The following is a 26,464-nucleotide window of genomic DNA, read 5'->3' as shown; positions in this document are numbered from 1 at the left end:
AATAGAAGACCATTTGTTGCCATTTATTGTACAAATAAATCCGTACACAAATTCCTTACCACACCTTTTTTACTTATTCTTTTACTTCTGCTCAGATTTATTTTGCAGTTCTTAATTTATTTGCTTCTGTTATTCATTACCATTTTTTTATCAGGTTCAAAGCGTTCTTTGGCCCTCATCACCTTTGCCGATCTCTGGCTGAAGTTTTTTTTGTTGACTTTGTCGCTTAAATGTAGCTGCGTCTTTCGCAACCCTTGCATTTAGCACTGTTCTCACCATGGGGTAGCACTTGAGTCATTGCTTGAGAGACCCACGAGATAATGGTGGCATTTTTGCCACAGACGAGTATTGCGTACAGCGGGATGCAAGTGTCTTCAGATGTCTATATGTGCTCCATGTGGTGACATTCAGTTGTTTTTTTCTTATCCCGAAACACATTATTAGCTATGACGGGATGAGCAATGTCGCAATGAATAAAATACGCACAGAAAGGAAAGGGCAGAGACATTGAAGGTCGACAGCTGTCTCGCTCCAAGTAAGTTATCTATTCGAGGGTTTTCTTCTTATAGGGCTGCCGGTGAACAGTGAGGTCATTGTCATGATGCATTCCAAATTGATTTTTTATTCGTCGGGGTCTTTTTTTTTTATCCATTACTATACGTCATTGTTTTGCAGCATACTAGTGAAAGCTGATCTTTGTCTCTTTTTTTAGGGATGTAGGGCTGCTTGAACGTTGATGTCATTTATCAAGCTTCGAGACGGCACGTGTCACAAATTTCAGAGGAAAAAAAAAAAGCTTTTAAGGCCATCGGGGTTCTTTCTGCTGAACAAAGCAAAAATGGGTTAGGCAACTAAGTCGTGGCACAGGATCCAGACATGGAATAATGGTACAGATGCGATTGAGATGCTTTGTGAAATATGATGAAATGTTACTTTGTATGATTCAGAATGCCATGGAGGTATCATTTACAGCACTTCATCTTTATTGTACCCTTGGCAACAAGTCAGACGTTGACATTATTTTTTTTTGACGTCGACACAGGTGGATGGTTGTTGATCGTTGACGTGTATGTCTCGTCAATTGTATATCATTCTTCGTTGATTGCAATTTGAAGGTTTGCTGGAAAAGGTGTTTGTAGCTAATAATTAGGGTGCACTGGGGTGTGAACATATCAGGTGCAGTAATTAATATTCAAAGGGCTTGAGTGTGTCAACATTGTTGGTTCTGCTTGGTGTTTTTAGACTGTGCTGCCTGGTGTGCTTAGCACTAAGCGTCAGGGAAGGCACTGTACCTGTGCAGACTGTGGTGCAGCACACAGAAGCTGCCCCTCATCCCTCCTTGCTTTTTTGCACCAGCTAGGCAGTGTTCATAGCGATTTTTCGGAGCTTGGACCAACTGGTGGTTTGACTGTAATGTGGGGTACATAATTGAGGTTGAGAGTATTCACTGTGTAATTCGCAACTGCTTGCGCATCATCGCTCATTAGCATGTTTTGAGTTAGCTCAGTGGCGTTCGCTGATGCAGCAGCTTTTAATAACATGTGTCATTTCTGATTAAAACAAAAAATTTTGTGTAAGAAAACTACTACTTCACAGTGAAAACTTTTCAGTGGTCTAGACAGAAATATGTTTCGGCGGTGTGTTGTATACTGATGGTAATGAAAATACAAAGAAAGATAGAGGGATGAAAATAAGAAGATGCAGCTCTCAGAAAATTTTGGGGGGTGTTCTGAGAAGAACCCTTCCTTCCCCCCTCTCGGCTACACCCCTGATACCTTTCACTCTAATGACAGGTGCATGTTGACATTAACGTGCCAGGGACGTTGCACCTCACCGAACTGGTGTGCCTGCTGCTTTCAGGAGCATGCACCACGTCACGTTTCAGCCTCAAAAATGCAATTTACGGTTTTTTTAGGGCTGATCAGGTGAGCTGCGGTAGCACAGTTATGGATGGATGCATTTGGTGTTCGCACGAACGTGGCTGTTCAGATTTGATAGGAACCTAAGGTAAACAGTTTCCTAATTCAGTTTATCTCTGTGCACCTGGCTGCCATGAGATATTAAATTCAAGAAGTTGCACCCAGCTGCAGAGGCCTCTCACTAGTTTCATCTTCAATTATACAGCCAAAAAAACTTGTGCTGAGAGTGTCATCTCTGTACAAAATGATGGAACCCTGCCACTGAGGCTTTGTGTCCCTGTGTCGTAGTCTTTCTCTGTGTTTTTTGTTCCGATACTGGCAGCCTGCATACGTCCTTCCTCTCACCTGTGTGCGTGTCCTTTGCAGGTGCAAGATCACCTCGGTGACATGCACATGCGAGACGCACGACATCTTCTGGTGCCAGCACGTGGTGGCCCTGGCCATCTACCGAATCCGGAATGCCGACAGCGTCCGGCTTCGGGTGCCCATCTCAGGTGAGGGGCCACTTTGGGTGTCTATACCCTCTTTAGCTGCATGCTTTGCCATTAGTGTCGAGACTGCCAAAGTGAACATTGCTGGCATGCTTTGATAGTTCTCGACCCCTTGGGCAGCTGGTGCCATCTCGTGGTGCTTCAGGTAATAGTGACCTTACCTGGAATATAGAGCCCACAGTCTGCATGGGCAGGGCCAGTGTTCGGCTTGGTAGGGGATGCTTGCATAAAATTGGTAGGCTAAGAGTGTACGAACTCTCTTCCTTCAGTTTTTGTAGCCTCAGGGAGGGGAAAGCGTTACGGAGGACTGAAACGATGACCTTGAATTGTGTACAGCACATGCTTTACTTTAAAGACTGTACAGTTGTGCATATGGAAACTAACGTTGTAGCCTATGCCAATTCCTTACCTTTTCTTTGACCCATAATATTTAAATGTGTCAAACTTAGTTGTTGCACTTCATTTGCGTACGTCACTAGTGCTGTCAGCATTTCATTTTTTCTCATTTTTGTCTTATGCATGGATAAACCCTATGTTCCCTTTTTGTTCATGTAATTGTCCCCTTCAGCAGGGCCTGCTTTGAACTTAAAAAATAAGCGCTATTTCCTCCCATAAAAGCCGACAATGTCGGTCCACTGGGCCTTGTTCTTAGCTCTTGGTGGTCTCATGAAATGTGTTTTGCGAAGCTTGTTCTGGCTTTTTCGATAAGTCATTTTAGGCCCAGCTCGTGGTGAAATGAAAATTTACTGCACTGCACATAGATGTCTAGCATTTTGTGGTTCTTCCAATGGGAATAGAGTGTATGCCTTCTGGCAAAAGTAAACAGATTACCACATGTACAGCACTCTTTTTTGGGGCTGCCACTGCATCGGCAGAGGTCCGTACAGTTTCAAGCACCGCTGCTTGCAACTGTGAGCTTTAAGACAGTTATGCTAATCTATTTCTGTCAGTGCAGTTATAGTTGGCATTGTCCCCACTGCGATTCCTCTGTTGTATTATCTCGGCGGACAATTCCAAGTTGTAGCTGTCGGCCTGGATGCAGTCGGTTATATACAAAAGTGCTTATTGGTTCTCAGTACAATACATGGTGTGATGTCATCGTTTGACGTGCTTTCGTGGTGCAGAGACCCTGCTGCAGCTGGACCGGGAGCAGCTGCAGAAGCTGCTGCAGTACCTGATTGCCGAGCACCACACCGAGGTGCTGCCCACGGCTCAGCGCCTGGCTGACGAGATCCTTCAGTCGCGGTCGCTCATCAACCGCATCGCTGGTACGCTTGCCTGGGCTGGGCTTTGATGGAAACAACATATTTATTTCAGCTGTTACTTTTATATTTATTTTTATTTTATTTTATTTATGATTACCCTCAAGGCCAGGGGCATTTCAGAGGGGAGTGGTTACAAAAATAATAGAACAGAGGTTAAAGAACAAAAATGAAAAATACAAGCGTCATGTTCCTGGTTATACATTTTTAGCTGCTATAGTAAGAATATAGTTGTAAGTGAAAGGCAAAAATAACATTGGTGATTGTAACAGCAATGAATACAATTGTTAAGGGCCTGAGTATACAATGTTAGCTAAGTTGGCGCGGAATCGCAGGCTGTCTTGAATGCTGGCTGCCGATCCGGGAAGGTGATTCCAATCTGCTGATGTGCGGGGAATAAACGACTGCAAACAAGCTTTGGTTTTGTATGATGTGATGCCCACTTTATGTGCATGATCAAGCCGGGATGAGATGAAATATGGCACAGAAATTAGTTCATCTCGTAGAATGGGGCAATTGTAGAAAAGTTTATGAAATAAGCATAACCGTGAGAATTTTCGACGGGAGGCTAAAGTAGGTAGATTTAGCATGTTTTTCATGGAGGTGACACTTGCTGTACGATTGTAGTTAAGAAGGATGAACCGGGCAGAGTTGTTTTGCACTAGCTCGAGTGAATTAGTTAAGTTAGTGGAGCTTGGGTCCCAAATTGCTGATGCGTATTCGAGTTTAGTGCGGACAAGCGTTTTATACAGCGTTAGTTTTAATGAAGTAGGAGCGGCGGAGAAGTTGCGGCGCAGGTAGCCTAACATGCTGTTAGCGTTGTTAATTACGGTGGTAATGTGGAGTGACCAAGTGAGAGAAGAAGTTATATGGACGCCAAGATATCATTATGATGTGACAGCCTCGAGTGCAGTGTTATTCAGATGATATGTATTAGTAGCAGGTGATGTGCGGGAAACACGTAAAACTTTGCATTTTGAAGAATTTAGTTGCATTAGCCATAATTTACACCTCGCGGATATGGAAGTGAGATCGTCTTGTAGGGCACAGAAATCGTTAATGTCGTTAATTTCCCGAAAAATAACGCAGTCATCAGCAAAAAGGTGAATGTTAGAAGATACACAATTAGGTAAGTCGTTAATATAAATTAGAAAGAGGAGAGGGCCTAAAACCGAACCCTGGGGTACGCCAGATTCGACGGGACGTAATGGGGAAGATGTATTGTTAGTAGATACGAACTGAGAGCGGTTACAAAGAAAATATTCAAGCCAGGAAAACAGATTTGGATCGAGGTTAAGTTTACTTAGCTTGAGGAGTAGTAGTTTATGGGGTACTTTTTCAAACGCCTTTGCGAAGTCGAGAAAGACGCAGTCGGCTAATGAGCGGCGATCGAGGATGGAATGAAGTTTATGTGTGAATGATAATAACTGTGTTTCGCAAGACAACCGCTTACGGAAACCGTGCTGTGTATTAGTAAAAAATGAATTGGAATCCAGAAAGTTTGCGATGCCTGAATATAATATGTGTTCTAAAATTTTACATGGAATGCTTGTTAAGGAGATGGGGCGGTAATTCAGGGGTGAATTCTTGTTACCTGATTTATAGATGGGGATCACCTTCCCGACCGTCCAGTCAGCAGGTAGGGCACCAGTGAGGAGGGACTGCTGAAATATCTTAGACAGTAATAATGAACAGTAAGTTTTAGCACCCTTTAGAAATTTTGAATGGATAAAGTCACTGCCTGGGCTAGAACATATTTTAAGGGAGTCGATTATCTTCTCAATACCCCGGGGTTCGATTATTATTGGATCCATAGTTTGGTAATTATAGTGTTTAGTTTGCGGAAATGTGGCGTAGTTACACTGAACGAAATTACTGCAGAAGGCGGAGTTTAAAACTGTTGCGCATTCTTCATCCGGGATGGAAAGGCCGTTAGCGTCTAATAAAGAAATGGTGTTATTATCAGTTGGATTAACCACCCTCCAAAACCTTTTTGGGTCCGTGGTAAGAATGTTGGGAAGCGTATTATGAAGAAAATTATGCCTCGCGTTTTTAAGTGCAGATACGTAGGCATTGTTAGCCCCGTAATACGCCTCCCATTTTTCTTGACTGCCAGACCTTTTGGCAATTCGGTAGAAGCGCTTTTTCCTATTTGACAGCCGTTTTAAGTATGCGTTATACCACGGAGCTTTTGAGTGGGAAGATATAGACCGTAACGGAATATAAGTATTTGTCAAGTCATTGATTTTAGTAAGAAAGAGGTTCCAGTTAGTTTCAACAGAGCGGTTATCAAAGCCCACGGAAAAAAAGTCAAGAAATTCAGCGAGTTCCGCGTTCATAGCCGGAAAATTAGCCTTTTAAAGTCACGGATCTGTTTGGTGATTTTGCGAGCGGGTGAAGTATGTACGCTAATGTCAAACGAGAGCGATAAGTGGTCACTAAGTCCAGGCAGGTACGTAATTTTTGAGGCAATATCAGGGTGTGTGGTCAGTATTAAATCAAGGGTGTTGGCGGTAGTGTTGGTGATTCTTGTCGGTTCAGATGCTAGTTGGGAGAATGAAAAAGTGGAACAAAGGTTTATGAAGTCGGTGCTTAGACTTGAAATTGGACTCTGAACAGGGGCTTCAGAGGACCAAGATATGTTGGGAAAGTTGAAGTCACCCAGTAAGAAAATAGGCGCCGTTGGGTGACGAGTAGAAACTGCATTTATTGCATCGTGTAAGTCATCGATGAAGTTAATAGAATGACCGGGAGGGCGGTAGCATACACCGAAAATGAGCTTTAAGTGTCCAAGTTCTATGCATGCCCAGACAATCTCGAGGTTTGTAATGATGTTCAGTGCGTATGACCGGATCATTTTAGAAACAGCAAGTAATACGCCACCACCCTGACGTGATGTGCGGTCGCAGCGATAGAACGTGTAGAGGGATGAGTCGTTAAAGATTTCTGTGTTACGTATATTAGAATGAAGCCAGGTTTCGGTGAGCGCAATAACATCTGGGTTACAAGTGTCAGCTACAGAATGAAATATGTCACGCTTGTTAACAATGCTTCTCACGTTAGCTAGTAGGATAGATATTCGTGGTTTAGATGGCTGTCCACGTGCCCTCACGTGATGCTACGGAACGTTATCGGAATGTTCGGCATGTACTGTGGCTCGCCGAGGTGTGTGTTCATGTGATGATTCAACTGGCAAATTCTTTATCAGTTTGATGTTGTTGGTGATGTGGTCACACATGTAGCATTTGTTGTTAACGTAAAGTTTGTTGTGACGCATTTGGAACTTAGGTGATTGCGGCAGGCTTTTAGTGAAATCAGTAAGCTGCTGGCGCGCTTTGCGGGTGGCGGGTGAAAAATCTTCCGACACGGAAATGTTGTCAGATTTGAGTTTGGATCGCGATGCCAGTATCAAAGAACGAACTTTAAACGAACGGAAGTGGACAACTATGGGCCGACACCTGTCCACTGAAAATGAGCCTATGCGGTGAGCACGCTCTATGAACGAATCGGGAAGTTCATTGTCAAAAGCATTTGAAAGGACTGCGGACACCTTGCGTTCCGTTTCATCCCAGGTTTCGCGTTCGTCGGGTACACCTCGTAAGATTAAATTGTTGCGGCGCGAGCGGTCCTCAAGGTCGTCTTACGGGCCTGTAGTTCATGTTGTTGCAAGGTTAACTGGCTGACAGTATCATGAGTTGAGGCGATATCAAGTTCTAGGGCCTCCACAGTTTTGCACGTGTTTTCAACCTGTTCCAGACGGTTGAATACATCGAGCAACTTAATTTCTAATGTTTCTTGGTTTGTTTTGATTGCATTGACGTCAGCGCTTAGTTTCGCTTGTCCAGTGGTGAGTTCCGTCGTTTTTTTGTCAATGTCTTTAAGTAATTTAATCACTTCGCTCATATGCTCGGGCTCACGCTCCGTCACTGCGGAGCCGGTGCCAGCCCGCGTGTTGGGACCGGGGTTTGACTCGACATCACCGGAGCATAGCAACAAAAGAGCAGAATCAAGGCACTCGCGGGCAACAACACAAACTACACTTGGGCAAGGAAGCGATAAAAGGAATCTATTGTCGCATTTTTTAGCGAAAAGAGAGCTGATTACACACCTGTGGTGCGAAGAACAGAAGCGGGTTAGCCATGCTGCTGCGATGGCTGCTTCCTTGCCCACTGAAGAGGATGACGGTCTGGAGGGTCTTTATAGCCTTGGTCTTGTGTGATGTCACTGCAGAGGCGATGTTGATTGCTGGCACAATAACGGCTGATTGTCCTTCAACGTAGGCGCATGCGTGAGCCCGCTGATATGCCGGTTCGGCACGAGGTAGATAGCCGGGAGTATCCGCAACGGAAGGCTGCCAAGAAAGCAGACAGCACGTCGCCAGGGACAGGAACGCCTGTGGTGCGAAGAACAGAAGCGGGTTAGCCATGCTGCTGCGATGGCTGCTTCCTTGCCCACTGAAGAGGATGACGGTCTGGAGGGTCTTTATAGCCTTGGTCTTGTGTGATGTCACTGCAGAGGCGATGTTGATTGCTGGCACAATAACGGCTGATTGTCCTTCAACGTAGGCGCATGCGTGAGCCCGCTGATATGCCGGTTCGGCACGAGGTAGATAGCCGGGAGTATCCGCAACGGAAGGCTGCCAAGAAAGCAGACAGCACGTCGCCAGGGACAGGAACGCCTGTGGTGCGAAGAACAGAAGCGGGTTAGCCATGCTGCTGCGATGGCTGCTTCCTTGCCCACTGCATGCAAAGACTGCAGTCAAAATCATTTGTTTTCAGTGGTGAAGATTGTGTCGCTGGTGAAGACTTGTCTAATATTTTTCACGCATACTGATTTGAAAAGGCATCTGCCATTAGGTTACACCCAGTGAGATGTAAATGCTCATATTTTAATTGTTTATCTACAAAGAAAAAGCCTTTGTCTGCAACACAGCTGAAGTAAGTACCATTATGCAGTGGGCAATAATATTATTGCTTAGGAGAATTGTTCTCAATGATGACAGTGACAGCTTCGTCCTGAAGTTCTATCCTTTCTTATTTCTACTTATTCCAGGTAGTAAGGTACTGTATTTTATTTCTAAAATTTAGCACCGTGTGATAGTGGTTGAGATGTGAACACCCTTTTACTGCTGAGGCACCGATGCCTCAGCAGTAATTTGCGGGCTGTTTTGCGAGAATATCATACATTGGTGCAGCGTGCCTTTGGAGGTGCCTTCGAAACTTGTGGTAGTGGTGGTGAAAACTTTATTCCCTTAAAGAAAAAAAAAAGGAAAACATTTGTCTGACGATCAATGGGTTACTTGCCTGGGGAACCTAGCACAGCTGTGTCTGACTGTGAGCGGTTAAGCGAGAACACTGAGCTTGACTTAGGAGGGCTGGGAGAAATGTCTTGGAGTCTCTCCCTCTCAGAAGTGACCGTTGTGCTTTTCCATGAAGGGGCCCCTGACCCGACGGCGGGGGCCTCGGCCGAGGAGGACCACAGCTGGCACTTGGACGAGGAGCAAGTGAGTGAGCAGGTGCGCGCCTTCCTCTCTCAGGGTGGATACTTCATGGTCTCCAAGCAACTCAACGCCCTCTTCTCCAAGGTGCGCCCATAGCTCTTGCACACTCTTTGCATGTGCTTTGTGGACGAACTTCATACTTTTTGTTTACAGTTGAACGAGGGCTAGGCAGATGCGAAGTTTTGCTCCTGCTCCTAAAGTTATGCAAAATAGCTTGCAAGCACGGGGCTGTACTATAGCTAGGATCCTTCACTTTTGTAGAAGCCAATTTGTGGCACGTTTTTCACTCGTGAGCAGCAAAACTGGTAGGCTTTACAATATGCATACAGAATAATGCGGTGGGCTCTGACGCCTTAAAAAAATGATTTTCTTGCTTGGGCTCATGTGTTAGTGTAATATGACAGCATGCTATTGGTGAGCGCAATGACAGCTGGGTTAACAGAAGTTATCACGTGACCCTACCCTAGAAGGTGTTGAAAATTTAAATTGCTAGCTAGTCGCTTAGTCCTGCTTTTCACATGACTTTACTAATAATGAGGCATTGGGGTGACTGCAGTTACATAACTGGGCCACAACACGGAAGGACTTGGAGTATTAGAATGATGGCTGTCATGGTACTGAATTAGTGGATTGCCTGAATTATCGGGTGAGAGGGCTCGAAGGTCAGCCCCTGTCCATGCTGTGCTCGTGTACGGATGGTGAAAGGTGGGAAGCTGGCCAGCACTTTTTATACACAGCTACTGTTCATTAACAAGCTTTAAGCAGGGTATATATTTTTTTTGGAATGCTCAAATAATTGCCTTTATGAAAATTGCTGCCATCAGTGCTGCAGATTGGTCTCGTCAGTAAGGAAAACCATTGCGTACATTTGCATACATTGTTATTGGCAGTCATCTAAGATGCCTGCAGAGGTGTGCTCGAGTCCTTTAAGTCCTTTATTGATGCGCCTGTTCATGCTTGGCTAATCAGTGGTGTCACCGTATCCAAATTCATTGCCAGTTCACCTGGTGGCACTGACTGTAGTTAACAAATAAGCATGGCTACTCTTTTTTTTGTTGCTATGCAGAAGTAAACATAGTGGTGCTGTTTACTCACTGTGCTCTGCATTTACCCGGTTGCACATTGTGAGCACGGGTTGTAGCGCGCCTATTCTTCATCTCGGGAGTGGTAGTCGTATGCCAGCGCTTGCTGCACCACCTTTGGAGGCCTGCCCCTTGTGTCGACACCGAAGGGCGCTGGCTTTCCGTGGCTGAACCGACTGGTACTCTGCAGGTGAAGGAGATGCTGCGGGCGGGCGATTCCAACGGGGCTCGCATGTTGCGCCTCATCACGGAGCAGTTCCTGGCCGACCCCCGCCTCGTGATCTGGCGGGCCCAGGGGACACCCATGTCCGACAAGTGCCGACAGCTGTGGGACCAGCTTGGTGCGTGCATTGCATTTTTCACTCTGCACTCACCCTCTGTGGGTGGCATTATCTATTTATTATGCCTTCTCTTAAGCTGAGGACAACACAGAGAGCTATGGAACGGAAAATGGTAGGTGTAACGCTAAGAGATAGAAAGCGTGCAGAGTGGGTCGGAGAAATAACTCGAGTTGATTACATTCTAGTGGAAACAAGAAGAAAAAGAAGGAATGGCCATGGGCAGTGCATGTAGTGTGAAGAGAGAATAACCGATGGTTGCTAAGGGTAACAAACCGGATTCCAAGGGAAGGAAAGTGTAGCAGGGGTCAAGTTGATGCAGCTAGCACAGGACCGAGTCACTTGGAGTAATATGGGAGAGGCCTTTGCCCTGCAGGGGGCGTAGTCCGGCTGATTTTGACGTTGGTGATGAAGATGATGATGATGTCTTAGTTTCCTACTCTACGAATGTGAAGGAAATTCTCCAGCGTGTGAAGAAGCGACCATGCTGCTTGCTGGCAGCGTGCGGCCTCTAATTTTTATCGAGACAGAAAGCAGGACGTGCTTTGTGAAAAACATGGTGGGCCTGCCATACATGTGATGTGGACACACCGCATTAACTAATCATACCTATTTCATGCTTTCTAAGTCTAAATAGCTTTGCTTGCGGCTCTATGTCCCCGACAATAGCTAGTAAAAATGATTGTCGAAACACTGGTTAGAATGGACTTATCATGTTAATTCGAGTGCGACCTAATTAGTTGCTCTCGGGGTGACGCGTAATACATTTGCAGGCACCCTGTGGGTGTGTGTGGTGCTCAACCCCCACTGCACCAGTGCGGAGAAGCAACAGTGGCGCCAGCTGCTGGAACGATGGTCCTCGATGCACATCTGCCCCCTGGAGGACGCTGACTTCCGACCCAGTGCTACGGGGCGCCGGCCGTTGGTTGTCGACGACGACTCGTCCGATTCCTCCGAGGACGACGGGGGTGGTGGACACAGTAGGTTGCTTCTCAATACACGTTGTGAAGGCCATTACAAGTTGTGCAGCTCATGTGATTGTCCCGGCATTTTTATTTAGAGCAGCTGAGTGTGAATCGCTAACTTTGATACACTCCTCTCGCTTTGAGCCTGCTTAGCACTTCAGCAACTACTGGTCTTACTGTGTGTCAACAAAAAGCTTTATTAAACGAATTTTGTTTTCGAACTGTTCGAATGAATTGCTGTGTAAAACTCTCTTAGCAGCGTTGGCAGTTGGAGGCCTTTGAGAATTCAAACTGTTCAATGGCTGCATCTTTTTAGCTTCTCGTGCCACTTACACTAAGTCAAGTATAGTAGTCGATGCCTAGGAAACCTGTCATTGTGACACATATTTATGGGATAGTAAATTTCCTCTGGGGCAGATAAACCGGGCCTGGCCTTAACTCTGTGGTGCGCTGCAATTAATAAGAGGCATCATCCATGGAGGTTATTGCTTTTTAAGATTTGCTAATACCAGAATTAGCTGAAAACAGTCTTACGATTGTTTTTACAGTTGTTGCACTTTATTGTACGCTTTCCCTTGCCGATGTTTGCCTAGCCTCTGCTTCTACCTCTTCTTACCCGTGCAATGGCCTGCCTGTGCAGGATAAAAATAGGCGAAAGTTTTTAGCACCTGCGTGCGCTCCCCCGTTGTCTTGTGCCCGGAGTAATTATGACCGGACGCCATCTTCCCTGAACAGGTGACAACCGAGCTGGTGGTGGTCATCACGGGGGTGGCGGCGGCGGGAACCACCATCATCCGCGGGGACTGCCACCCGGTCCACCCCACCATGTTGGCAACGGCGCGCTGCCCCACCATCCACACCGCCGGTCTCGACGGAGTAGCGTTGTGGCACCGCCTCGATCCATCTTCCAGCGTGCCCTAGAGGCCTGGCTGCTCTCGTGGGATGATCCGCACCTGCGCTACATTCTGTCACACGATGCCTGCGCCGAGCCTCACTCTCACCGCTCGTCTGGATCGTCGTCGTCGTCATCGTCGTCCTTTTCGTCGTGCTCGTCTTCCCCATCGTCATGTTCTAGTTCCTGTGCCTCGTCGAGCAACCACTTCAATTCGCAGGGTTACCCTCTTTGGCATGGTGAGTGTTCTTTTATTCTGGTTAGTGAATATGGTTAGTGGCTAACCACTGCTCATTGACACTACCGTTCAGCAGTGATGTTGACGATTTTGTGCATGTTGGAGCAGAAAGCTTGAACTTAGATTGAGGACTTGCGCTATGGAGAGGTAAATGAGAGGGGCAATGTTGGAGGGACAAAAACAGCATGTGGGAATAGTGAATTTTTAGTTCGAAGCCAGTACAAAGATAGCTTTTGCGCTCAAAAAATTTCGAAGCGAAGCTAATATCTCCCACTCCCACCAAACAAGTTGCACTCCAAATGTAGTAGTGAAAAGGCCAATTTTTTTAGTAGCATACACATAAAGATGTGGTTTGTGGGATTCACACGGAGAACTGCAAATAGAATAAATAAATAAATAATCTCAAGTGAACTACGGAACCACATTGAAGTCCTTCGCTGTCTTGCCTTTCTCATCGTGTAGCCGGCATTCAACCTCTCGTCTAATCTACAGTCATAGAAGGTTGTAAACAGTAAGACAGTGCCAGCCTTTGCTGACAGATAGCTCATTTCAGGTGTGCTAATATTTTAGCTTTATTTTTTTAATCCATCATCGTCGTCCCAGCCTTCTGCACGGTGAGCGCACTACTGTTCTTGCTGCGGCGTGCTTGCTCTAACATCTCAGCTTTATCCTGCATCACGCATACTCATCACAGACACACTGAACAGGGCAACTGTCAAAGGCTGAGTTTCTGAACGTGGCCTCATCCAGTCCTCCAGTTACTATTTGGCCGCCACACTTTGTGCGCTACACAAGTCGACATTGGAGATGTGCGATTGCGGAGAAATTTTGGACTGTGCAAATAGCTAATTTTTCTGAATTCTCGAAGTTCTAAGTACTTCGAAAGCACTCTATGTGTTTGAATATTGATGTTCCTTCTGAAGCTTGGATCAAATACCGCATTATTGACTACTTTATTTGAAACGTTCGAGTATTTACACAGGCCTTCCAGGCAAGACAGAAAAAAAGTAGAGTTGTATCAGGGAGACATGCGAAGGTTGTGGTATTATTGCCAAGGTCAAGAGTAAGAAGCTGTCATAGGCAGGGCATGTATAATTGACAATACGAAAGGGAGATAGCCAGTGGCTTCTTAACTCTTTCCTTATCACGCCTATTCAAATCGATCAGTGGTGATCGATGCTTTAAATCGCTGATTTCGACATGTTGAAATTGTTTTTATGCACCTAGCGCCACCCAGTGGTAAGCATTGCAGTTGTATAACCAGTTTAAATTTTACTGCTCTAGCGACATTCTGATTTTTGATTGACCTTTTTGAGAACTAATTTGCATGTGTTGCAAAAAGGAGGCTTGGCAGCCGCGCTTGAAAAAACAACCTGCCACTCATGGTAACGCCGCATTAGCATCAAATTTTTGTAATCAAAGCACTTCCAGCATTTAAAATATCAAATCATTGCCAGCTTTGTTATCACTGTGTTGAGTAATGATAATTACCCAAAAATGGTGCCTGCTATAGACTCTGAGTCTGGGTGGTTGTATTCCACGAAAACGCATTCCTGAAGGTCCGCCACATGTCCAGCGTGTATAGGGACCGGACGGCTGAACGGGTGGCGCCGCCTCTCGGCGCATCGCTCAATCGCCGGAATGCGCCGGCCCCGGCCGACACATTGCCAGCGCATTGGAGCGTACCGTTTGTCGTTGGTTTGTGTGAAAAATTGGAAATCGTAAGGTTTAGATGACGTTGTGCGTGAATATATCCTCAAGAGAACAGAAAGTTGGGCTAGTTGTGTGAATATGTCCAGTGAAATGAAGTCTGGCCAAACAAGGCTGGCGAAACGTGGTGCGTTGTTGGCTCCACTGGCAGCTATGCAAATTCGTCGGACGTTTTTAAGTCGATTCATTTCTACGGGTTTCCACAGAAGCATGAGTGGCTGGTAACCTAAGCATGGTTCTTTGCAAGGCAAAGGCACGAATCTACGTATTTGATTACTGTGTGGTCATGGAAAGTGCCGAATTTTTAAAATTCCGCTTGCTACCGGATGCTCTGTGCCTTCTGTTCCCCAGGAGTGACGGCACGAGAGTCTCGGAGTTGAAGCCGCACTCCTTCATCTGTAGTCACTTTATTGACAACTGGAAATTGAAGTAACCCAACAGCGTAAGTTACAGTGCTAGCATTTCCCCGCTTGTGTACAAGAAAACCCCAGCACGGAAAAAGAAAAGGCAGCTCCACCATCGTCGTTCGGGCTGCGTTACAATCTTCAGTGATGGGCAGAGACAATGTTTGTGCAGATACTTTCGCTGACATAGTCAAAGATAATTTACTTTTTTCTCAACTGAAAGAGCAGATAGGAGACATGAACAATTCCTATTACCATGATCTTGTCATTTTTCCTCTTTCCGTTTGTCAACCAATGAAAATGCGCTGAGAGCTCTGCGTTGATACTCTTCAATTTGTTAACATTTGTTTGTGGCATGTCCATTTCGCCTAATAAAATCACTCATTTCACAGCTCAATCAATACCGCATGGTCACAAAATCTGCTATCGGCTTCATATATAAGTCGAACAAGAAAAAAAATACAATTTAATTTGTGGAAACAAGCATAAACGTAGCATTTTTTTTTTAATTTCGAAGGCCGTGTAGCAGTTTTTTTTTTTTCGCATTCACGTTGCACCTGACACGGCTTTACGTATTTTCTCAGCAGCGTCCATTTCCTGGCCCGCCTAAATACATGTGTTTCTCATCGGCGTTTTAGCGAACGTGAGATTTCCCGATTGTGGCGTAGTATGACAAGACCGTTTTACCTCTCATAGAAATTGCTTCTATGGCCAATGTAAACAGATTTAGCAGCAGTCCGGCAAGCTGCTGTGACAAAGTTGTAAAAGGAATGGCTTTCAGTTATCCGAATTCCTTTACGTGCAAACAAAAAACTACATACATGGTCGTGTCCCCTCACATTCATCAGGTATCGAGGTCAGCTAGGTATCGGCCTCGCAAGTTCGTAGTACGCTGAGAAAGTAGACCACCTTAGCGAACGAGCCATCAGAGGGATTCATTTAACAATAGAACGCTCTCTTAGTTGTCGGTGGCTTATCTTACAACACATCACACTGTATTTTTTTTTTCGATTGTATTTAACAGTTTGAAAGTATTGGACTATTGCCTTCAGATGTTCAAGGCAGGTGCGGTCAATCGCACTGAACTTCCTGCGCTGAGAGAACGCTAGCAGAAAATTTAATATTTTTTTTCTTTTCACAACCTCCACAGCATGTCGGGAGAAAGGCATGTATAGTATAATATTTTCTAAGTCAATTATATGTAGCAGCTCTGACGTGTTCAACAAGAGCATTGTCGTATATGTAAAAATGATGCTGAGGTGGTATTACTCATTTGGCTTATATTATGATTAAGTTTGATAGTCTCAAGGCCGGGTTTAGTGAGCTATTGTAGCGTAATTGTGCAGGAAGTCCTGGAAGTATATGTGTGTTTGCTATTCCAACCATAAATAGGATCCTACATTTGTCTTGTTTGTTTATTTTTCTCCTTTTACAGCTCTCGTTGCAAGGTTGAAACTGGAATGTCATTTGCTATAATTCTACTCTGAATAGTTTGAGCCTAGCCATTACCAAAGAAGACAGGTGCAGCATCTTTTTCATTTTACTTGAACGCTGACCATTACAACTACCACTACTACGGCGCCACGGCTACACGTCTCAGCGGTATTTTATCTTCAGGCAGGTTTCGACTAGACCTAATATAAAATGGACGCGCAGTGCAGGCGCAATTCCTGACTTGGAAGTCGCCTTAACAAGTGCCTAAAGAAGGTGTTCCTAGCGCATGGTGAAATCACGCGCGCGGCATTTTTGAGTATATAACAGAAATACCATGCGCCGGGCGGTTTCAAGAAAAAAAAAACACGCACGCCCTGCCGAGAACGGCCCTTTTCTTTTTCAAGATTTTCCGGTAAAAAAATACTCCTTGTGATTACTCAAAGCAGCTCAAAGCTCTCAAAGCCACACCGCAAGACGACGGGTAGGGACAGGCTCAAAAACGCCTCGCAGAACGGAAACGACTGCGCTGCTCAGCTGCCTCGACATTCCGCTGTTTCGGCACTCCGTCGCGTGCGGCGCTGTTCCACCGAGGCGACAGTGGCGCCATACAACGGGCGCCCGGTCCCTATACCCGGCTTTTACAGCCAGTTTGCAGCAGTTTTGGTTTGGTGCCTCGCAAAAACCAGGAATTGCTTCACCGCATGGCACGAAAAATGAGGCTGTTTCTACCTGTATATATTTTTATGTAGCTGAAGAACGGCACCATGCAGATAGTTTATTTTTTTACGTTGTTCCTGCGTCATTGATTTTCAGAATGTATATGTTCTAAATTTTTTTTTGTGTGAATAAATAGTTGTAGATATCGGGCAGTTTCTGTCATATTTTTATCAGCTCGTCACAAAATTGGCAAAATTGGCAATTTTTCAATTTTCTGCATGTTTCCCAATAAATTTTTGCTTTGTAACTTACATTTCGGAAAAAGCATTCCATTATGTGCAATATTGTATGCTGCAACGTGTGCTGCAGTGTTTTGTACTGGCAAAATAATATCATCCGAGACCTATGAAAAACGGCCACTTTCTCGCAGTAATGAAAGAGTTAAAGGGTCCTCTGAAAAGCTATTTACTGAAATTATAAAACACGCACAAGTAATATGGGTATGCCACCAGTTCTCTCCTCAACACAAACATTTTTAAGCTGGCATCATGAACACCAAAAATATCGGCAATTGAAAATGATGCTCTTACTCTTACCCCCTCAACTCAACAATGCCAGCGCAGAAGAAAAAAATGAACGCTGCAAGTCCCAATGACGTCACATGGGAGGTTTGCACGGAGGGAATGTGTCGCCCTAATCGGTTGCAAGCGGTCGGCAGGAGCACTTTTAAAAAATTTTTTGCAAATTATTGGCTTCATGCAAAGCTTTTAAATTTGGCTTAAATACTCAAAACGACCATGTCTATGTATTTCTTCCTCTAGGATATTGGAGAAAGTACCGTTTGAGGGGCCCATAATGATGGCTGATGAGTTCCAAAAGAATGTAACCATAGCGTTGGGTGGGGGCAGGGAGTAAAGTGTGCGGGTAAGTTTAGGAAGTGGTGTAGAAAAAGGGGGCCACAGCCCCGTGCAAGATGTGGTTAGTGGGATGACAGCAAGGGAGGCTTTCGTCTTGCAGGGAATGTAGCCAAGCTGAAGATCATGGTCGTGCTTGAAAGTGGGTGTTCTCAGAGCACCTTGTGTCACATTGTTCCTCCTAGAACGATGGGCAAAGCTTTGAGTGCATCACTGTTTATTTAGTGGAATTGGTGTGTGCAACCACTGTTGTGGAATGGGAGGGGCGTTTCAGTTATATATATGGTGTGCGTCACATGATGGTGGTCGTTGAAGTATAGGTCGAGGCATGCTAATAACATTACTGCAAAAGAACTTCATTCGTAATGGGATTTATATCGCTGTTGCACGGACATTTCAAAGGCCCTCGAACCGACTGTCTTTTGACTCAGTCATTTTCAATGACCATTGAGTCGATAGTCTATCGAGTCAACAGACCAGCTCAGAGCTCTATCCGCCTTTTGCGCGAGTTTTCTGCGCATGCGCAAAGTCGTAGCGGCGACCGATGGAAACACATTGGACGGCGTCAACGGCGTTTCTCGGCGCCGCCAGTGCACGGGGGCTGGCGGCATCGGGCAGCACGGTGGCCATCACGGGCTTGGCAAAGCGATGCCAACCACATCTGCCGCATACGGTTGCCAGTCTCTAAGCGTGCGAAGATGCAAGACGCGGTTTTTCAGGTTTCCTTCGGTGAGCCGCGACCAACAACGACGTGAAGCTTGAATTGGGGCCACCAAGCGTCAAGATGTGAATGGCCGACCTTAGCAACCAACTGCGTGCTTTCGACTGTGCGAAAAGCACTTCGTTACAGGTATGTATGCATCTAAAGGAAATGTGCATGATGAAAAGTATCTATCGGAGTTTGCACCAAGCCTGTAACCCACCAGTGATAGCCGCAATGAGCATTTGTTCGGCGCGTCTGATGGCGATGTATTTTGTTGTTTGTTTTCTTTATGTGCGAAGGGGCCGGGTAGCGCAGATATCACAGGTGGCTGTGTGCGCTAGACCGTAATCAGTTCAGTTTAGTCGTTCAGTTGTGTCCGACTCTTCGTGACCCTATGGACCATGTCTCTCACTATCTTCCTAACATCACATAACCGTAATATTTAGCATGTTTTATCGTGACTGCCGCCTGACTAAAAAGAAAAAAAAAATTGGGCGTTTGTTGTGATGCACCGCCGTTCGCGAGCCGAGTGGTTGAGCTGGTCATGAGGCTCGCGAACGACAGTGCATTAAAACGCCGTATTTTTTTTCTTGTTAGTGAGGTGGCAGTCACGATAAAACATGCTAAATATTACAGCCTAGCGCACACAGCCGCCTGTGATATCTAAGCTACCTAGCCCTTTCGCACATAAAGAAAAGAAACGACAAAATACATCGCCTTCAGGCCCCGGCGCAACTAAAGCAATCACGCACCGAAGAATCCTCATTGCAGCTATCACTGGTGCGTTACAGCCTGGGTGAAAACTCCAGGTACTTTTCATCATGCATATTTCGTTTAGATGCATGCATACCTGTAAAACCTGTGTTTTTGCCGCTCGGAGCATATGACGCACTGCACGGCGCACATTATTTTTTTTTTTAAATTGAAGGCTCGTCTTCGTGCATGCCAAAGCATCCAGATTTTGTTCCTGTGGTGTACGCAATCAGATGCACTTCGTTAGGGAGCTTGATAATCGTCGTCTTCGTCCAAACGTTTGCAATGGCATGGAAACCGCCCGGTACAATAAATGACTCTCCTGGAAGGTTCATGCTCGTTCACTTGCAGAGTGGATCTCTCTGGACGTAGAACAGGGTTGGTTCCTGACCAAGATGCGCATCCGATATGTAGGAGATGCACATGTGTCACCAAGTTGTTGATTCCGCAGAAATCGCGACGGAGGCAGAAAGGAACATTGTGGATCCTTTCACAACGGAATGACCATTCTCTGTGCACCGAGAACCTTTTCACCACTGCGACCACATCCGTTCTGACTCCTGAGGGCCGAAACCGGCTACAGCGCTGAATCATCCGTTGCCAGAAAAATGCCGCGCGTTTCCTGCAGGTGTGCATTCCGGCCGGGACAATGCCCTTTTCAGGGGGTGTGTATATGTGCCTCTCTGCCGAGCTTTGTAGATGACGCGAGGAGAAAGCGATGCCCATTGCACCATGCCGGTGCCGCGGTGACCGCATTGTGCTCGGTAACTCAAGACACCCCGCGCATATATGCGCGGGGTGTATTCATATGCGCCGCTCGAAGTCACAGGAGACGATTCCACCTAGCTCTGCAGCATCAACAAACCCCTGGCTGCTTTGCCCTTTGAGATCCCTCTCTCTCTCTCTCTGCCCCCGCGCTCTCCTGTCTGCCGAAAACCTGCACGCTGAGAGCGTCTCATTCTGTCACGTCGAACACGGCTTGCGCTACACGCTCTTACAATACGAAGACAGTATATGCATACGTGCGTTATGAGTGGATTGTAAAAACGCTCCACCCCCATACTGCGTGAACATGATATACTGCAATCACTGTCACTACTTTCCGCCCCGAGGCCAAAGGGGGGAAGCTTTCGCTTTCTACCTGCGTTGGTGTGGCCATTTTGTATGGTGCGCTTTCGCGTCGTCTGCTACACTGCCGTCCAATGTGTTTCTCGCCCGCTCCCGCATGATGGCGCCACATCCTCCCGCAAAAGGGGGATTGAGATCTCGAAGGCCTTAGAACATCGTGCAAGGTTGCTAGCGTTGACCCGAGGAGTGCCATGCGCTCTCTCGCGCATGAAAGCAATGATAGTGGCGCCACAAAAGTTTGGCGCCAAACAGCAAAATTATTTCAATAGTCTTCGAGTTTAGCCATGTAGCAGCTGCACAACTCCTTCGAATTCAATCACAATTGAAAATCTCGAAGGCTATCGACTGAATCGTCACTGAAAATGACTGTGTTTCAGGGGTATTATTCCACTTTTTTAGACTGGTAGTTTAGCAGCTGTAGCTAATTGCATTCTGAGAGTCCTTTCCTAAGGAAAGATTTGTTGCTTTTGTAGTTAATCTTGATATGTGTGCTGCTAAAATGGTGGGCAAGTATTTTAATGCCCCTTGCCCATGGCACCTTCACTGTCATTTCCACTGACTAACTCTAGTTACTGATATCATTCTTTTTCTGTCACGAGGCTGGATTTGACTACATTTGCTTGAGTGTTATGAAATTTTTTGCTGAGCGGATTCAACGAAATTTGCTCTAGTGTTACGAAATTTACTGTGGAGTGTTTGGTTTATTATTATTTACTCACACACATACTTCTCCAATGGAATTGTCGCCATCATCGCTGCTGGTTTAGTCTCTTTTCTGACCATGCTCAGAAAGAAGCCATTAACCTGGATGAATATGATTTTATGTATGGTATTCATTTGCCAGAATGAATGGACACAAGCTTGAAAACATCACAAAAGCTAAGAGTCAAGATTCTACCGCTTTATTTTAAATCTGAAGGGAAAAGGAGCATACTAAAGCTTGACGGTGTGCATGTACGCAGTTGCCGACCCCATGCCAATGGCCGACACGATAAATTAGGAAAAGGTCTCATACTGACGCTCGACTGTCAGTGTTTCTGTGGCGTCGCGTGCGTGGGTACTTGCCCCTGTGCCTGCATCTCGTGACAGTTTGTGACGGGACTGCGCAGAGCCCATCCCGGTGGCGTGTTCGCGGGTGGAGGCCCTCCGTTCGCACGGCTACCAGCAGGAAGCCCTGCGGCTGGCGGTGGCCGTGGTGCGCACCATGAAGCGCCAGCAGCGCGAGTGGCAGTGCCGCTGGCAGGCCGAGCAGGAGCGCTCGGGCATCCACCACCACCACCACCATCACCATCACCACCACCACCGCAGTGGGGGCCGCACGTCCTCCTCGTCGTCGGGATCGTCCTCCTCGTCCGGTGGGTCTCTCCTCCCCCGCAACTCTCACGTGTCGTAGTTAACTTTGTCCTAAGTTGAATTTATAGCCGCTGTTAAACTGTTAAACTGAAATGCAACCAACATTGCAGGAGGTACGGTCAAACTGAACTACTTGAACAAAATTTTGGCTTTTGTGAAATATTTCCAGCGCGCTGTCAGCTCGGCAAAGAAAGTAATGGAACAGAATTTTTGCCACAACAAACTATTTTTTGGCCATTTTTTAGCCTCAGCAAATTTTCGCCAATGGAGCTGCCTGTAAAAATGTGTTTAATAAGATAACACCACCATACTGCTTTGTCTCACCGAAAGTTGTCACTAGAATCGATATGTGCTCCTAATGACCCATCCATTCGCAAATGCGTGAAGGTTGGCTTTTTGGTGTTGATGACGATTGGGCTGGCTGCCTTAGGACGAGGCACAGGTGTAAGGTTCCTTTTCTGCGACGTGTCACTTCTGTGACACGGCGCAGAACTTCGTAAGGTCCAAAGTAATGCGACACCAGTTTTCAGACAAGCCGGGCCGGTGCACCGGTGTCCACACGCAAACTTGCTCTCCAGGTTGGTATGTGACGTGTCGATGACGGAGGTTGTAGCGACGCGTATCTTTGCCCTGCTGTTGCTGAATGTGAATGCGGGCAAGTTGACATGCTTCCTCGGCGCGCTGAGCAAACTGTTCGGCGTCTGGCATGAGTGGATGATCATCAGTGGAGCACAGAAGCATGGCATCCAACATCGTTTGAACGTCGCGTCCATAGAGCAGGCAAAATGGTGTAATATGCGTCGTCTCTTGTATGGCAGTGTTGTAGGCATATGTGACGGATAGGAGAATCTCGTCCCAGGTTTTGTGCTTTCGAGTCTATGTACATTGCTGTCATGTCGGCGATTGTTTTATTGAGTTTCTCCATGAGGCCATTTGTCTTTGGGTGATAGGCAGTGGTTTTACGATGTCTTGTATGACTGAGCTCAAATATGTCATGCATAAGTTGTGCCGTAAACGCCGTGCCTCGATCGGTAATGACTTGGGATGGTGCGCCATGGCGCAACACGACTTGCTGCATAAAAAACTGGCCGATCTCAGATGACGTGCCACGGTGCTCTGCCTTGGTTTCCACATACCGTGTGAGATAGTTGGTCGCGACTATAATTCATTTGTTACTGACCGATGTCAGCAGGAACGGGCCCAGAAGGTCGATGCTGATTTGGTCAAACGGTATCTGGGGAGGCACAATAGGTTGGAGCAAACCCGCAGGCTTGAGAGGCAGCGCCTTTCGACGTTGGCACTCACGGCAGCCTCTGACATAGTGATGAACGGCGTCAGTAAGTTTAGGCCAATAATAGGCTTGACGAACTCGGGCGAGTGTGCATTCAAAGCCGATGTGGCCAGAGGTGAGCTCATCACGGCAATCAAAAAAGATATCGACACTGAGGTCAGCCGGCACTACGAGGAGGTGCGCTCGGTCAACAGTGCTGAAGTTATTCTTGTATAGAACGCCATTCTGGAGACAGAAAGCAGACAGGTTGCGAGCAAATTGGCGAGGGATATCAGCAGCACGGCCCTCCAGGTGATCAATCACAGGTCATATTTATATATATTTTTTTTTTAACTTTTGTAACATCTCAAAAGTCAAGGTGTGTGTCGTGGTTGTGTTATAATTGTGTGAATAAGGTAGCATTAATGTGTTCCGTCTTCTTCTTATGAGCAGGTTTCTCCTCAAGCCTGAGCACGCACAACAACACGGAAGGCTGGGTCGGCCATCCGCTCAACCCCATTGGCTCCCTGTTCGACACACTGGCCGAGGCCTCCCTAGTTCCTGACAGCAAGCACCTAGAGTACTTTTATGGTTGGTACTGGGCTCCCCCGGGAACCTTGTTTGCAATGCTTGCTCTGCATTATTGCCCGTTACATTGAGAAGCCTTCTCATTGCAGCTGAGTCGGAGGAATCAACTTCAGAAGAATGCTTTTCTCCATTGTGCCAATAGCATAGAGTCAGACTCTCACTGTGCAGGCACCATTACGATTTCTCAAAGCGCCAATTCTTTTCGGCTTCTTTATTGCAATAACTTTACGAAATTACTTTTCTGCAGTTACAGTTGATAACCGAAAATTTGGACACCTGCTTTTTTGTACATGCTTGGTTATTTGGATTTTTTCGCGGCACCACGACCAGTTCCATGCAAGTAACATAAGTGAGCTCCCGAAATTTTGGACGCGTTGCGACTGATGGCTCGATTTTTCGGGCTTCATTTGCGTTCGCACTGTGGTGTGTTTCGTTATGCATGTGCAGATTCAAGTTGCTACAGCCGACATATTATATCGTTCTGTGCCGTGCCACATGAAACAGTGTCGTTCATGGCTCCCACAGAGTCTCTACCTGGACCCAGTGCTGAGGAAGCGGCTGCTAGCAGCAGTGGCGGCAGTGGTGGTGGTGGTGGGGGGGGTGCCGCTGCTGGAAACGGAGGTGGTGGAGGAGGGAACAATGGTGGAGGCAACAATAACAACGGTGGCGGAGGAGGAGGTGGCGGCGGTGGTGGTGGCGGCGGAGGCGGTGGCAATAACAACAACAACGGAGCTGCCAACTCTTCTCACCACCCTCCGCACCCATCTCATCCACCACATGGGAACAACGGCGGTGGGGGTGGTGGCTCTTCGTCATCGTCTTCTCCTTCACAGTCTGCGTCATCGCAGCCTCGGGAGAGACCCAGGCAAGCTGCTGCTTCTTTGATTTTTCTCAAATTCTCGCGGGCTAATTCGGGCTAGACAGCAGCTACGCTATCTATGTGGCTATCTGTGTTATCTATGTGATGTTTTTTTGCTTTGCTGTGATTGGAAGTAGCGGTGTGCATCATACTGTTGTGCAATTTTTCTTTTGTGCAGCAGGCACCTACTCCCTTGTTTAGCTTAGGCCTTTTGAACTTAGAGAAGTTATACCATATTCACTCAAATGTAACAAAAGCATTTTTTTTTTCCATTAAGCATCACCCTTTGTGCTACGTTCGTCTTATTATAAAGCAGAGACAGACTACTCAATAATTATTTGCGCATTGATTGACACTTCGTGTACATTGACCACCAACATCAGGAAAAAAAGAAGCAGAAAAAGGTTAGAATGTCTGATTGCTTGTCAGGCAGAAGCTTCTCCAGACTCTGCGCATGAAATAGAGCATTGATGGTACAGTTAAAGAGTAAAAGTTACAACGCTTGGTGACTACTGAGAATGGTGCGCTCAGTTAAAGTTTGGCAGCTACCCTTAACATCCTCATTACCACCAGTGTTGCACGTTAGCAGCAGTGATCCTTACTCTTCGGCCGCACACGGGCAGCTCGGCATTATTATTGCACTTGAGAAGGCACTCTTGCTCCTCTCCTAAATGTTGGTAACTTGAGACATTTTTTCAGCACTGAGCTTGCATGCTGGTGTGTAATTCTTGTTAAATTCATACATAAGGCAGTGGCCTGTGTCTGTGATGTTGAGAACCATCCTTCACTGGTGTTTAGGAGTCATGACTCGCCACCTGCGAAGTTTCATTTTTACATTAGTCAGTAGTCATTAGTCAGTTTTTTTAGTCAGTGCATTGATGGTGCAGTGGCCCTTCATACTCATCCTCAGCTTGCACCCCTTGAATAACCTTTTGCATGGCTGTCTTGAAAAGCAAGGGGCACATGACATCTTTTCACAGCCTAGGCCGCCTCCTTTCTTTCTGAACAAGGCGCAGGAAACCCGCTTTTATGCATGAGCTTCTAGTCCCCTTTCATTATACTACTGGGGCCATGTTACGCTACGATCGCATCACAGAAATAGTCGCAAACCTGTCAGTCAGTCCCCGCTCCCATCGGTCAACAGGTCCGCCAGTTGGAATCGACCGACAGAAACAGAGCTAGCCGATCAGCTTGTGACAAATTTGTGGAAGTTTTTGGGATGTGATCGTAGCACAATTTGGCCCCTGCAGCCTCTTTTCTCACATTACATTCGTGTACTTTTTTTTTATTATTTATTTATTTTTATTTTATTTTTTTTTTCATATTTCGTGCTCTCAACTCACTCTCTTGTAACAATCAAAGTCGTGCTACATTTGAATACATATATAGTGTATCCCTGTCGTTGATAGAGGAAGTTAACATTCGTATAGTGTGATACCCTGAAGTGTTGTATAAAGTGCAGGAAGTTTTTGCTGTAAATGTTCAATGTTCTTGGTAGACAGTAGTAAGTTCAGCAGAGCACGCATAGCAGAGTGGGTGCAAGTAGCACCGAGGTGGCTGCAATTGAAGTGTGCTGAGCAATCGTTTGCTGAGTGGCAGGGGTGACTGGATCTATCGTGGCAACCTGTGGGGCTGCAGGTATCGTCATGTTGCGGTGCCAGGGAGTCGAGACCGCAGCGAGTCGCTCCTTTCGCTGGCTGTGGAAGCAGCCCTGGTGGGACTGGGACAGCAACGATCCATGCCTGTGGGCCTGTATGCGCAGGTAACCTTTACTAGTGGCCTGTGGTCCCTCGCCACAAAATAACGGGTCACTGAACTGAGCTGAAGTCCCTTGCCACTTTCATTGCTTTCTTTTTTTTTTCTTTAGGTTTTCTTTTTAAAGAGTATGCTTGGCCCTTATTTGTTCAACCTTGCCAGCTGTGTGCCTATCCCAATTTTTGACATAAAAAAAAAATAAAGCTAGACACACAGCTGGCGATGTCTAGCTCTATTTTTATCATGCCT

General features: G+C 46.3%; 1 protein-coding gene across 1 annotated transcript in view; it reads left to right on the top strand.

Moving 5' to 3' along the window:
- Positions 1-2,285: 2,285 nt before the first annotated feature.
- The window catches only part of LOC146181327 (zinc finger SWIM domain-containing protein 5-like), a gene marked incomplete at its 5' end in the record, with an annotated part of 50,097 nt that continues 25,918 nt past the window's right edge, over positions 2,286-26,464 (top strand). Inside the window, 10 exon segments of the mRNA XM_084576381.1 lie at positions 2,286-2,413; positions 3,535-3,678; positions 9,108-9,256; positions 10,445-10,595; positions 11,366-11,572; positions 12,293-12,688; positions 21,500-21,745; positions 23,467-23,604; positions 24,127-24,466; positions 26,099-26,222. Coding sequence (XP_084432507.1) covers positions 2,286-2,413; positions 3,535-3,678; positions 9,108-9,256; positions 10,445-10,595; positions 11,366-11,572; positions 12,293-12,688; positions 21,500-21,745; positions 23,467-23,604; positions 24,127-24,466; positions 26,099-26,222 — 2,023 coding nt within the window.

This window comes from Amblyomma maculatum, chromosome 8 (assembly GCF_055883805.1).
Source record: "Amblyomma maculatum isolate TAMU_Amacu chromosome 8, ASM5588380v1, whole genome shotgun sequence".
NCBI classification, from domain to species: Eukaryota; Metazoa; Arthropoda; class Arachnida; order Ixodida; family Ixodidae; genus Amblyomma; species Amblyomma maculatum.
This window is presented reverse-complemented; position numbering and strand designations above follow the sequence as displayed.